The sequence below is a fragment of the Pezoporus flaviventris genome, unplaced genomic scaffold (genome assembly GCF_033815535.1).
Source record: "Pezoporus flaviventris isolate CSIRO_AGI_PZ_B2104156 unplaced genomic scaffold, CSIRO_AGI_Pfla_v1 ptg000604l, whole genome shotgun sequence".
Classification (NCBI taxonomy): Eukaryota; Metazoa; Chordata; class Aves; order Psittaciformes; family Psittacidae; genus Pezoporus; species Pezoporus flaviventris.
In genome coordinates, this window is record NW_026893150.1 from 68,326 (window position 1) to 82,284 (window position 13,959).

The window sequence follows — 13,959 nt, forward strand, 5'->3', positions numbered from 1 at the left end:
AAGCATCCATAGCGGGGAAGCACTGTGGGCAGGACCAGGATGCAGGTCACAGCTCCAGGGATGCAGTGGGGGAAGCTCCAGGCTGAAGCCAACAGAGTCCCTTTTCCATTCAGATCTGCTCCAACACATTCCACAGCTTCACCAGTTCCTGAGGCTCTCTGGGCTCTGCATCACACCAGTAGAACTGAGGCATCCTGGCACCTGAATAAATAGCTAAACCAGCAGGGAAGTCCAACACAGACAGCAATCCTTCATCACCAGGCTGGGAATTGAATCCTGCAGTCCACCAGAGCACAGAGCAGGATTCAGATCCGGGGAAGCTGAAGTTGCTCAGCCCCACACTGGCTTGGGCATTGAATGAAGAAATGCCACAAGAATCATATCAGACCTTATTGTTTTCTTTTCCTTCCAATCACCCTTTAAAAATCCAGCCCTAACATCAAACTTCCTTGATACAAAAGCAACTTGATTCCAAGTGGGATGAGGGGAAGAGGGACTCAGAACAGCCCGATTCCGCTTGCACCACTCTGGGGTCTGTTCCCATGCACTTTGCTTCACACCCATTGAACTCTAACGGGGTTGTTAATACTTATTAAAGCCAAGTGTAAGCGCCAGCAGGGTGAAGGCCACAGTCAGGACCTGGATCCTGAGGGAGCTGCTGGCACTGGCGCTTTCCTTTGTCTTTGGAGATCCTTGGGAATACTTTTTGTTCCCCCCTTTTCACACACAGCCTGTTGAGCAGCGCAGCAGGTTTGCAGGGGGATGTGGAACCTGCAGAGCCTGCAAGAGCTCATTTCTTCCAGGCATTAGGGATATTAGTTACCAATCAGAGCCACATCCATCAGATCATCGTCCTCCTCCCCGATGAGGAACTCGGGGCTGGCACGGGGCGGACGCTCGGAAGCAAGGATGGAGCTGCTGCCCATGGCCAGAGGCTGCTCAGCTGAGATGGGCGACTTGGACCAGCTCTCTGGCTTCAGGCTGTGCGACTTCTTCTTGTCCCTGTCCTTCTCCCGCTCCCGCTCCCTGTCCCGGTCTTTGTCCTTCACTTTCTTCTTCTCTTTTTTATGCTTCTTGTGTTTCTCGGCGCTGTACTCGGGTAAGGGCCGGATGCCATCGTCGGAGCTGGGGCTGTTCTGGTAGGATTTCTCTGCTATGGAGGAGCCCGACTCGCTCTCGCTGTCGATGTTCTGGGGAGTGTATGCAGGCGACTTGCTGTGGCTGGGAGAGCAGCGCTCGTGCTTTGGGGTCGAGCCGCTGATGAGAGGGGACCCATAGCTTTTGGAAGAAGCCATCTGAGGCCTGAGGCTGTCCCCACCTCCTTCCCCAGGTTTCTGCAAAGTGACTTTGGCTTTAATGCTGGGGGAACCACCATCGTGTTTGCTGATGATGATTTTGGCCACGCCGGTGCTTCCAACGCTTTTGGAATCCGAAGTTTTCTTGGAAGAGTCAACAGATCCCCCAGAAACAGAGACTTTAGATTTCTCTTTGTCACTCTTCTCACGTTTGCCCTGGAATTCCCCTCCAGACATGTTGTGTTTGGAGGACATCGTATGGCTTGAGGAATTGGAACTTGGCCCCATTTGTCCATCCATTGGGTCATCTCCACCAGGCCCGCTAGTGACAACCCCGTGTTTAAGCTTGTCTATGACTGCAGTCAGAGATGGCTTCTTGTTTCTGCTTGGAGACTTGCCTTTGGAGCTTCCATGCTGGTTTTGAGATGAAGACATGGAAGACCCACTGGATGAAAAGGAAGATGAGGACGCCGTCGAGGAATTCGATGAAGGAGGTGGTTTCTGAGACATCGACCCAGAGGATCCCATTCCTGAAGACGACTTCATACTTGAGCTTGAGCCAGTCCCAGCCATGTGGGAGCCTCCAGACCCTGAACTGATCGGTGACTTCGCTTTAGATGATGGCGGAGTACCTGGGACCGGTTTCATGGGAGAAGCGAGCTTCTCGGAACCTCCCGAGGGTCTCGAATGAGATGGGGAGATGTTTGGTTTACTCATGGACGGGTTCATAAGTGACGATGGCTTCCCTTGAGGTTTCATCTTGGTGCTCCCAGAGCCGCTGCTGAGGCCGTGTTTGGTGATGGGGGAGGATCCCGGTTTTCCCACTGACTGGGCTGAGCTTTTGGACTGCCCTGAACTCGAGCTGCCTTGGCCCGAGTAGAGGCTGCTGCTCATCTTGGAGCCTGAAGACCCTTCCGATTTGCTGCTTTTCATCTTGCCTGAGGTTGAAGAGGAGGAAGAAGAGGAGGAGGAGGAAGAATGGCTGTGATGGCTTTTGCCGCTGGAGGAGGTGACGGAGCCACTGCTTGTGTACTGGCCGTGCGAAGACGGTTTGCCAACAGTCACTGTTCCTTTTGGGATCTGAATGGTGATTTTGGGGATAGGAGGAGTAGCTACACCAGGAGGAGTCTGAGATCTGCCCGAGCTCCCAGGAGATTTGGACCCACCTGTGCTTGCTGGTGGGGTGAAAGGCCTGTTGGATGAACTGTGAGATGGGGATTTCCCATCTGTCTCCTGCTTCTTCCGCTTGGGAAGTTTCTCTTTACTTTTGCCATCACTGGAGGGCGTCCGGCTCCGCTTCCCAGGCTTCCCGTCTATCCCGGCTCCTGCCATGTTACTTCCAGAGCCATTGCCTTCCTTTACCCGTTTCTGAGACTTCTCTTTCCCTAAATCCCCTGTGTTCAGCAGAGGGCTCTGCCCTCCGCTGTGGTGCTCCATGATGTCCGAGGACCCCAGTGCTTTGCTTGCAGCTGCAATAATACTGAAGTCTACCGTGTCAGACTGAGTGCTACCCTTGAATTTATTGTCCCCCCCATCGCCCCCCAACACTTGCACCCCCAAAGTAGTAAGAGCCTGGGATGCATAACCCTTGAAATCATCCGTGTCTCCACTCTGGCTGCTCTCATCAAAGTATTCCTCCCCGAAGCCGCTCTGACTCTGACTGTTGAGCAAGTCAGGGTTGAAATCTACACCATCGGGAAAGAAATGGTTGGAGGAATCACTGTTGGGGCTGACGGCAGCGTCCGCGATCAGGTCCGCAGGGTCCGTGTAGGGGTTCTCGCTGGCGTTGCTCTGAAACACATCTGGGTCAAAGAGGGCACTCTGGGAATGGCCTGAACTGGAAGAGTCCCTCACTGGAGTACCAATGGGTGGACAGTCCTCAGTGGTGGGGGGGAGCTTGGAAGCCTCCTCTGCTATGTCCGAGAGGATGTCGGTGACGTCGGCACCGATGCTGTCCGAGCTGGAGAGCCGAACCATCCTCTGAATGCTGGGCTGCGTGTGAGGGATGGGCTGGGGGTACGTAGCAGGAGGAGTGCTGCACTGGCTGGGGGCTGGAGTAATGTGAGGGGTGTCCAGAGTATCTGCAGTCATGTTGACATCAAAAATGGGGTTCTGGGAGTCAACATCCATTGAGAAGAGCTCCCTCTGGAAGTCATCCTCAGTCTGGTGCTTGGGTTTGTCGGCTGGCACGCGGGACTTTTTTTTCTTCTGCTTATTCCCCCCAGGAATTTCCATCCGGGGGGAGCCAGAGGAAGAGTTCTGCCTTTCCAGAGGGCTGCTCCCATAGAGGCTGGAGAAATCCTGAGGGGGATTCTCCTTCAGAAGGTTCATGAGCATGGGGTGGTTCTTGGTGTTGCTTGCTGGGGAGGATACTGGTGGTGGTGTGTGGTGGGGAGGGGTTGGGCTTGAGCCAAGGGCTGAGCCCACATTGCCTGTGATCTGCAATAAACTGGTGAGAATTGGGTTCTGAGACACTTTGCTGAAGTCCTCCCCATGGCTCCCCACCGAGTCATGCCTCTCTTTCATGCTTATGCTCATGTTAAACAAAGTAGTGATGGGCCCCCCAGGAAAAGTGTTGGTTGGGGTAGTGGTACCACTCAGGGGGTTGGTGCCTGTGGTCATGCCATACCCCGGGCTGCTGGCTGGGGGGAGGTTTTTCTTCACCATATCTTCGACTGTCTCTGCAATGAGGGATAAGGCTGGTGTGTCAGCCTGAATGGTTTCTGCTTTCCTCCGGATTGCTCTCATGGTGACAGGGATGGACATACACCTGCAAGACACAACACAAAGGGGTCAGTGTGTGCTCTGCTGCCCAATGGCCATGGTCAACAAGACCTTATCACAACTTGATTCTCCCTCTCTATTCTGCTCTGCTCTGGGGAGATCCCCCTGCAGTGCTGTGTCCAGTTCTGAGGCAACAGCACAAGAGGGATATGGAGCTGTTGGAGCGAGCCCAGAGGAGGCCATGGAGATGCTGCGAGGACCGGAGCAGCTCTGCGCTGGAGCCAGGCTGAGAGAGCTGAGCCTCTAATGTTCTGCAAGCAGAAGCAGCTATTCTCACTGCAAAGGCCTGTGCAGTGCCCTGCTCCCATTCTGCTGTGTTCTGAACAGTGGAGGAACCCTGGTGAAAGGTCTGTGTAAAGACAAACTGCTGGGAGCTATTCCACGTCTTCTAAGACTCAGAAAGCAGCCACCCCCACGAGAAGGCACCTGGACATGAATTCAAATACAAGAAGCTACAGCTGAATGCCTGGAATGGGGTTTTCAATAGGGCTCCAGCTTTCCTCTCATCCAAACAACCACTCCCAAGACTCACCCCCACACAGGACAGCTCCAAACCCATCGGGGTAAACATGAGATTGACACAGAGTACATTGTATGAGCTGGAGTTCCTGGTGGCACAGAAACCCTTGGCTTACCTTTGCACAACCTTGGCAATGAAATCATCTGTACAGATCAGAGCATCAGACAGCCCCTTGTAGAGCTTACAGTTCACATGAGTGGAGTCCTGCACATCCATTACCACTACAAGAGAGGAGGAGGTTGGAAGGGATCAAACTCCTGGTTGCAGTGGAAGGGAACTTTGCCACCCTTCCCATAAACACACTCCTGGCTCCTCCTGATTCCACTTACCACAGACCAGGGAGTCATTCACGGGATGCTGAAAGGAGACACTGAAACAGGAGTCAGAGAGTGGGCAGACTTCAAACTGCAGGATCCCAGGGGAATCTGAAAGACACGGGGACATGGGAGCTGTTCAACTAAGGAACACAGGGCATGAACCAGAGTCACCAGCTCGATGCTCCCATATAGAAAGAAAGGGAAAAGCAGAGGGAAAAGGAAAGCATAGACCTCATTTCCTGGGCCCATCACCCAGGGTTCCCCATCCCCACCTGCTGCACCCACCTTCCTTCAGCACTGTCCTCTTGACGCAGCTGCCGATGAGGGTGTTATAGGCCACCTGGTGCCGGATGAGGCTGAGGATGAGTGGGACCCGGCCTGGGTGCTGGAAGGCGATTTTACTGATCAGAGTTCCTTGGAGGCTTCTTCCATCTGGGAGAGGAGCATCTTTGTTCAGAAAGTAACAGTGCTGCTGTCCTGGAAGAGCCTGACAAACAATTCCTGCTTTACTCCAACTCCTGCTGAGTACAAGGCAGTAACAGACCTCCAGGAAGGAAAAGCAAGCCCCAGATGGAAGGGACATCAAAGCCACTTTTCCGGGTGAAATGAGTAACAAGGAAGACACAGCCTTCCAATCTGAACAAGCAAAACACGTTTTTTGGCTCCTCAGAAGTATCAGAGCTGAACAGTACTCATTGTCCCCACTAAACCGCTTTCATACAGTGCAGCAGCCCTTGAGATGTAGAGAGAAACCCTTTGAAGTTAACAAGGGATCCACCAATTTAAGAACTAGGATTTCTCCTGCTTCTAACAGGAGACTGAGATGAGCTCTTAGGCAGAAGCTCTTCTTCCCTGGGAGGGTGCTGAGGCGCTGGCACAGGGTGCCCAGAGAAGCTGTGGCTGCCCCATCCCTGGCAGTGTTCAAGGCCAGGTTGGACACAGGGGCTTGGAGCAAGCTGCTCCAGTGGAAGGGGTCCCTGCCCGTGGCAGGGGTTGGGACTGGATGAGCTTTAAGGTCCCTTCCAACCCAAACCAGGCTGGGATTCTATAATTCTAATTACTGTGGTCTGTATCTGAATTCCAGTGCTTGCTTGTAACAAGATACTTACTGCATAGAAGTGCATGTTGTGGTTTAAAGGTACTGGATCAGCCTCCTTGGATAACTCAAACTGCGTGATCAGCTCATACAAGGGCACAAATGTTGGTGGTGTGTCGAACAAAGGAATACCTGAGGGCACAAGATGGCACAGAATGATAGCACCAGGGAGCCAGAAGGAGAAGGTGGGCCACTGAAGGTGTTACCACAGAGGAAACCTATCCAGGTTTTCCTGACAACAGCACAAAAACTCGAGCAATTTTTCTGTCACACGTTCAAAACAAGCAGCAGTTTATGAATAAAAAGCTGAGGAGCAGCTATGAGACAGATCTGCCACCCACCTGTGCAGCCCTGAAGCTTCTGAATGAAAGCTCGAGACACTGGGATGGGACGTGGGAATTTCAGGAAGAAACAAGCTGGTAGATCCACACTGTTGGCACTAGTGATGGACGAGAACGACGGAGTTCTGAAAGAGTGGTTAACACAGGACCTTATCAGACACAGGGCATGGCTGTGGCTTCTGCTGCCAACACCACCCAGCCAATTTCCTGTTTGCTCCAACCCAAGCAGGCTGTTAGACCTTCTTACCAAGTAAAGTACTCCTCAAAAGCATGTCACATGCCTGAAATAGGGATTTCTTGGCTAAAGACAGTGCCATGATGCACTGACATCACACAGCCATCTCCCCCTCTGACTCCAACAGGGGCCTGAGTGTTGAACGTGCACCCAAACCAGGGTGCTGAGCACTGTGTCCTTTGCTTACCCTTTGCTGTCAACTGGATGGGAGCCCATGATGAGTGGGGCGATTGGAAGTTTGTACATGGCCATGGTGCCCTCAATGGTGACCGACACGTTCATCCCCAGCGAGCGAGGGACTACGAGAGGGAGCAAGAAACAAACACAACGATAAACCCAGAGCAGCTTTATGTGAGAAACATCACTATATGGAAATCATGGAGTCACACAGTGGTTTGGGTTGGAAGGGACCTTAAAGTTCATCCAGTCCCAACCCCCTGCCACGGGCAGGGACCCCTTCCACTAGAGCAGCTTGCTCCAAGCCCCTGTGTCCAACCTGGCCTTGAACACTGCCAGGGATGGGGCAGCCACAGCTTCTCTGGGCACCCTGTGCCAGCGCCTCAGCACCCTCCCAGGGAGGAGCTTCTGCCTAAGAGCTCATCTCAGTCTCCCCTCGGGCAGGTTAAGGCCATTCCCCCCTTGAAATACCTTACTTCCTCCACCAGGCAGCTTCCAGCATTCACTTTATCACTAAACTGACCTACAGCCAAACTACTTTTACTCCCTAATGTTCTGTTTTTCTCTTGCAAGGTGAACCAATTGCATCATTCTTAAAAGAGACTCCAAATACATTTGTAAGTTTGCAGTATGTTCTTTACAATGCAAAACAAATCATGATTTCGGACACTTTCACCCTCTCCTCTCCCAAGAGCAGCCTCAGCTTGAATAGCTGCTTGGTTTTGTCATTTTAGTGAGACACAGATATCCATGTCCATGCATAGAACTTCACCTTCTAGTAAGATGGCAGAAACACAACAAAACAGAATCCATGTTAAGGATGAAGTTCACCCTAAGGAAAAAGGCTCTATGTGCACCCCATCCCCTTTGGTAGCAGTCTAGTTTGAACTCCAGAACACCCACGAGAAGATGGTCACCAGCATTTCCACACAGGCTTATTGAACCCATGTCCTCTGCAAGTCAACCCATGACTGTCCTGTGTGACAGGGTGACAGCAGAGGGCAGTGAGACTGCTAGAGTTGTCTTCTTTTCTCCTCCAAGCAGCAGTAGCCCTCACTGAAGCTGACCTACCGTTGTTCTCATGTAAAATAACAGGGGCTCCAGAGCCATCTTCAAACAAATCGTAGGGTGAGACGTAATATTTGAGGTTCATCAGGAGACCTGTGGGAGAGAAGCTGCTGAACTTGGGGGTACAAGTCACCCCGAGCACTATTAACCCCCACAGCCACACAGCATTCACACTGAGCCACAGCACACACTGAGCAGAGCTGTGACCTTGAAGAGCTGTGCTCTGCTGGCAGACCCACACGTGTCCATCTGCGTGGCTTTGTAAAGCAAAGCTGGACCTCTGCATGACGTGGGAGTCACAAACACTCAACCCTGTCAACCCTGTCCCTCTTTGCTTGGCATGGCCCATTAATTTCCAGCAGTTCAGGTGAAACCAAAGTCCATAAAGGGGACTTCTGAACAAAGTAAGTTTGATTCTTTCCTTTTATAAGCACTACTCAAAGGTACCTCCGCTCCTGGGGGTGAGATAGCCAACGCTGCCATGGAGAATCTTGTCCAAGGGGTTGGCATTGGTGGCTTGCCTGCAAGAAAGACGACCACAAGTCTGTAACAAGCCAGAGCCATACCTGAAACCAAACTCCAGTCCCACTGACCTTAAACTTCACAGCACGGCTGTTTGCCCAGGCTCTACAGCAGTATAAGAGGGTCAAATGGTTCTCAGTTTCTTACTGTAAACCGTGTTACCACTAATCCAGCCAGCTTCAAACTTCATTTTTTGCCTTTTAGACTTTCTTGCAATCAAGTTCTGCAGTTAAGAAGGAATTGCTAAAAAGCTCTAAGCACTTTTTCTCTCTTTCTCATTCCCTTGCTCCCACAGGCCCTCTATAGCCTCAGCATCTTCTTAGCAGCAATGACAGACTAGACAGGCACTGATGGGACACTTCCCACATAAGCAGGATGTGGCACAATCAGAATCAGCCCGTGTGATGCAGTGTTAGTAAGAAAACCCAAACCAACAACAAACCCCAAACCACACAGAGGTCCTTACCAGTACATCCCTGCCATTTTTGAGAGATCCAGCTCTAAGGACTGCAGAGCCAAGTACATTTTAGTTTTCAGTTTGCTGGGGAGAAAAAAAACAACAAAACAATGTCAGAACAAAGGAAAGGAACTGTGCAAAGAAGGCCTTGCCATCAGCCTGAGCCTTTAGACTTGGATCACTTGTCACTCTGCAGCTCCACCTCACATGAAACCCTCCCTACCCACTGCACAAGTGCGAGCTGTGGTAGGGAGGTCAGGGGGCTCACACACAATGAATATTTAAGCCCAGAAGCAAAACTTGCCCATTTATTTTATATATGTGGCAGTAAATAAATACATCCTAGACTTACTTGTCTCCTGGCAGCTTATACAGGTTCACCAGTCCTCTCAGATGCTTAGAAAACTCATCAAAGTTCTTCTCTCTGAAAGGCAAAGTTAAGATGTATTCAAACTTGTAACACACAAGGGTTTGTTTTAAAAGGTTACATTAATACAGACACTAAGTCACTTCAGAAGACACTTTTGCTACATGGAAGCTACAAAATATACTCTCAGCATGGTCCACCTTTACTGAGTCTGGGGAATGTTGCCCTGTGGCTTTGAAGATACTGGGCACAGCACTCAGGATCAGAAGGAGGTGAACCAAAGCCAGAAAACCCCCTGAAGGCACGGAGAGACTTTGTGGGGAAGGAAACATTTTGCGTTTCCAGACCTAAACCAGCGTGGGATCACTACTGCAAAGAGAGGCTGCCAAAAATGCAACAAACTCTTGATGCTCACCTCAGATGTTGCACCAGTTCTGGACAGCTCTGGAAAGGGAAGAAGACAGAATGAGATCAGTGTCAGCACAGTGATTTCAGTCCCTGTGCAGCACAGCAACTGCAAAACATCAGCACAGGAACATTCCTGAGCAGCAGCTTTTCCTGAGCAGCAACCCAGTGCTCACAACTCCACACTGCTCCAGCTCCAGCTCTGTCCCTCAGCTCCTCTGGGACAGATTTAAGCACTTCTCTTTCTGCTTAAACAACTCATTTGAAATAAACTTTTGAAATCATGAAGCTTTCAGTTGAAAACAGTAATCTTCTATACAGAGGTACTAAAAACTGCTCTGTTCTCAGAAGAGTGGACAATACAAGCATCAAATTCAAACTCTCCTCCGTGTACAGGAGGAAAATAATTTCCTTTCAGCATGCCACATTTTTGTACTTCCCATCTGCAGATCTCAGTTTTCTAAGCTTATTTTCCTTATCCTGCTTCCAGAAACACAGTGAAAATGTCCACAGCTGATTTTGTCAGCTGTAAAACCAGTCAGAGGGAAAGAAAGACCAGCAGTAAACTGGTTCCACACACATACATCAACCAGGCTAACCCACAGGAATAACTCCATGGAGGATTTTCCTTGCCACTAGAACAAGCAGTAAAGGTGTAAGGTAGGTGCAGGGAAACATTAAATATAATCCATTTCCTGTGCTCAAAGCAAAGGGAGTCAAAACCACACAGACATCACCCTCACCTTGGTCAGTGATACATACCACAGGGTTTTCTCCATGGTGAGCCACCTTGACATCACACAGCAGCCCTGTAGGATCTAACTGGACTTCCACATAGAACATGTCTGAAGTGATGTAACATTCAGTGCCATTGGCACTAAGGTGAGATCCCAGCCTTCCATAGGAAACAAAACAAAAATTGCCATGAGATGCACACAAAACCCAACCAAAGCAGCAGTGAGAGCATGATGGGTGCAGAGGAACAGGGAAAGCCTTTGCTGTCAACTAAAGGAGAAGACCTACCCATTTTGTCTAGCTATAGACTCCAGGCGATCTGTCATGGCAGGCAGAGAAGATACTAGATGGGGAGAGCAGAAAACAAGGCTTAGTGAAACGATTCAACACCTCCCCAGGAATGAGACATCAGCATTAAACCCAACCTCAACCAGTTCCTCCCTCCCACATCTGCTCACACCTTCACGTGTGCAACATGAGCTGCACTCAAAACACAGGCAGAACAGCTTGAACAGAGAGAACCAAACGTTCCCAGAACTGCAAGGAGAGAAGGGATTTTATTCCCCCAGTGGAATTCAGGTCTGTTTTCAGAAGAGTGGCCAGGCTGATGTAAAGAGCAAGTTCAAACTCTCATACAGGTGCAAAAAAGGGAAATAAAGCCATTCCTTTCACCATTCCACGTTTTAGTACTTCCCACTCACAAGTTTTCTCCTTTCACAACAGAAGCACCACAGACAGTCTCCATAGGCACGGAGAGGAGGTGCCCAAACATAAGCACACACACAGGAGGAACACAGTGAGATGTGCCAGCAGCCACTTCACTGCTCTCCTGGTTTGGGGGCCTCCCACTGCTGAGCACAGGATGCACCAACCTTTCAAGGCCTTCTGCAGCGTCTCCAAGCAGCTCACCAGGTGCTGGTGCCCCCCTGAGTTCATCACAACGCGCTTTTCCTTGGTCAGAGAGAAGAGAAACAGCTTTTTGTGCCTCACTCAGTAGCAGCAGTTATTGCCACCACAGTTCAGTCAAGGGAGGTTTGTTGAGGTAATGAAAAGCTTATTAGTTTCCCCCCCAAATTACAGCTGCATTTTGATTCCTGTAGGAGAACACTATCTGCTTTGGAAGAAGGGAACAAAAGCAGGCCTGGGATTGATTTATTTGCTTTTAAGTAACTTGCTCATCTGGAAGAACAGACTGGAGCACCTTTTAAATAGGCATAAGCTAAGAGTTACACGAGAGACAACACAGAAACAAGGAGTCAGGCACACTTTTAACACCTCAGTGCACGTAGAAGCTGCTGTTGTAGCTCTCCCCTGCCTCCTGCTCCTCCTTCCTCCCACTATTTCAAACCCTCATTTGCCAAAGCCAGCGCCGAGTTTGGAGCATCACTGAATGGGAGCAAATTGCTTTACAAACCCCAAGGTCCCCAAAGAGCAAGGGGCAGCCCTTTGAAGAGATCTAACAAAGCAACACCACCATTGCCACGCCAGGAGCTCCAGAAAGCACCTCTCACCGTGACTTGACGCACTAACTTCATGGTTTCTGTCCAGGGCCTGTTCTGGTTGTACTTTGCATGGAGTCTTTCCAAGAGGGTGCTCATCTTGTTCAGCTTCTCCGTCTCTGTAAGACAGGGCACTCTTGAGAACATAGAACAAGACAACACTCGAAGTGCTACAAATAAAACAGCCGAGCAGTTGGAATGAAAAGCCTTTCCACCTTGAAGCTAAATGTGATTTCATAAAACGTATTCACTGCTCATTTCTCCCCATGAGCTCAATACATAGGCTCTATCACAAGCTGTCAAAACCTCAAGGACCATAAAATGAAGATACATGGTCTGAGGCAGTGTAACAGTGTACAAAACACTGTTACAGAAGTGAGGTTAAGCTTTGTTTCCTGCATTCCCCATCACTATTCTCACATCCAATCCTCCAGCTTGTTTACATTGAAGATCCTCACAGACCCTTCCCTCACCAAAAAACCTCAACCACATTGGTCCAACTGCCAGTTGTGATGGGTTCTGTGAGCAGACACACTGCCCCACGCTGGTGTGAGACACAAGCTTGGAGGCTCCTCTGTGCTGCTCTAGAGCCAGGGCACGGCTCTGAAAGCAGCAGCAGGCAACTGGAGGGGGCACAAATCTCAACCAACTCACGCTTACAAAACACCTCTTCCATCCCATAGACTCCCATCTGCAATGCGTGGGTCTACAAGCTATTAGAGAAAGCTCCACTCTTCGGAATAATATAGAATCATAGAATAGTTTGGGTTGGAAAGGACCTTAAGATCATCCAGTTGCAACCCCCCTGCCATGGGCAGGGACACCTCACACTAAACCATGCCACCCAAGGCTTTGTCTAGCCTGGCCTTGAACACTGCCAGGGATGGAGCATTCACAACCTCCCTGGGCAACCCATTCCAGTGCCTCAGCACCCTCACAGGAAAGAATATCTCTCTGATGAGAGAAAAGAATGGACAGAGAGTCAGTGACTAACCAAAGACCAAGCACTGGCCGGTTCAGCTAACACAGTTGAGGACTCCTGGCCACTGACAACAGGCTCCCCAGCCCCATGTCCTGGTGGCTTCAGGATGGAGCTTCCATCACACCTCTGTGCCGGTGATAAAGGGTTTCATGGTGCTCAGGTGGAACCTTTCAGCTTGCACCCATGGCCTATAGTTCCCACCTGAAGGGAGCTCTGCTCCCCCTGCTTTAGGCTCTCCTCAAGGTGTTTATGCATTGATAAGATCCTGTTAAGCACAGGGACAGGGAGAGAACTGCAAGATCACAGAACCCCAGCTTAGTTTGGGTTAGAAGAGACCTTAAAGCTCACCCAGCTCCAACCTCTGCCACGGGCAGGGACCCCTTCCACTGGAGCAGCTTGCTCCAAGCCCCTGGGTCCAACCTGGCCTTGAACACTGCCAGGGATGGGGCAGCCACAGCTCCTCTGGGCACCCTGTGCCAGCGCCTCAGCACCCTCACAGGGAAGCTCCCATCACAGCTGCAGCCTCACCAACGCAGCACGAAGCCACACAGGCCCGGTGGGGGGGGGGAAGCCGGAGAAAGCCCACGGCCCTCCCCCCTCCTCCTCCTGTGTAGGCCCCTCAGCCCCAGCCCGTCATCGGTGCCTCAGACACCCGACACCACCACCCCCCCCCCCGTCTCCTCACAGGGCCGGCGGGAAGCCCCAGCGCCTCACTCACCCTCAGCGCCGCCGGGCGCCGCCTTCATGCCGCGGGCGGGGCTGTGCGGCCCAGCAGCGGGGCCGCGGGGAGCGGAGGGGAAGGGGAACGGGACGGGGCTGGGGAAAGGGGGGGGAGGGAAGCCGCGGCCGGGCCCCTCGGGCCTCACACGGCGGCGGCAGCCATGGCTGCGGGAGCGCGCGCAGAGGGGAGTCTCGCGCCCTCTCGCGAGAGCAGCGTGTGCGCGCGGGGAGGGGTGCGTGCGTGCAAGCTCCGCCCCCTCCCCCTATCCAATAGGCTTCCAGTGGGAGCGGCGCAGCTCTCGCGAGAAGTCGAGGGCGCACCGCCCCCCCCAACCCTTATCACCCCGCCAGGTTCTCGCGGGACCCGGCTGAGGGGCGGGGGCGCCGCTGCCGCCGCTGCTCTCGCGAGAGGGGGCCGGGTCTCGCGAGAAGTTGCCGA

At 51.7% G+C, this 13,959-nt stretch overlaps 1 protein-coding gene across 1 annotated transcript; it reads right to left on the minus strand.

Moving 5' to 3' along the window:
- Positions 1–377: 377 nt before the first annotated feature.
- On the minus strand, positions 378–13,578 carry MED1 (mediator complex subunit 1). Its single transcript, XM_061444044.1, has 17 exons — positions 13,519–13,578; positions 11,831–11,937; positions 11,192–11,270; positions 10,608–10,662; positions 10,347–10,479; positions 9,595–9,623; positions 9,165–9,236; positions 8,822–8,896; positions 8,281–8,354; positions 7,837–7,926; positions 6,776–6,887; positions 6,354–6,478; positions 6,026–6,144; positions 5,202–5,403; positions 4,929–5,024; positions 4,715–4,820; positions 378–4,065 (listed from the first exon to the last, which is right to left on the minus strand). The coding sequence occupies exons 1-17, from the start codon at positions 13,544–13,546 to the stop codon at positions 816–818; spliced, it is 4,752 nt and encodes a 1,583-aa protein (XP_061300028.1). The 5' UTR covers positions 13,547–13,578; the 3' UTR covers positions 378–815.
- Positions 13,579–13,959: the final 381 nt, after the last annotated feature.

Excerpts from the sequence above, each read along its gene's own strand:
- MED1 (XM_061444044.1), bottom strand. The coding sequence starts at position 13,546 with ATGAAGGCGGCGCCCGGCGGCGCTGAGG. Across the intron at positions 7,927-8,280 it reads TCTCACCCCCAGGAGCGGAG|GTCTCCTGATGAACCTCAAA; the intron begins GTACCTTTGAGT and ends TCTCTCCCACAG. Across the intron at positions 6,479-6,775 it reads CATCCAGTTGACAGCAAAGG|AACTCCGTCGTTCTCGTCCA; the intron begins GTAAGCAAAGGA and ends CCACTCTTTCAG.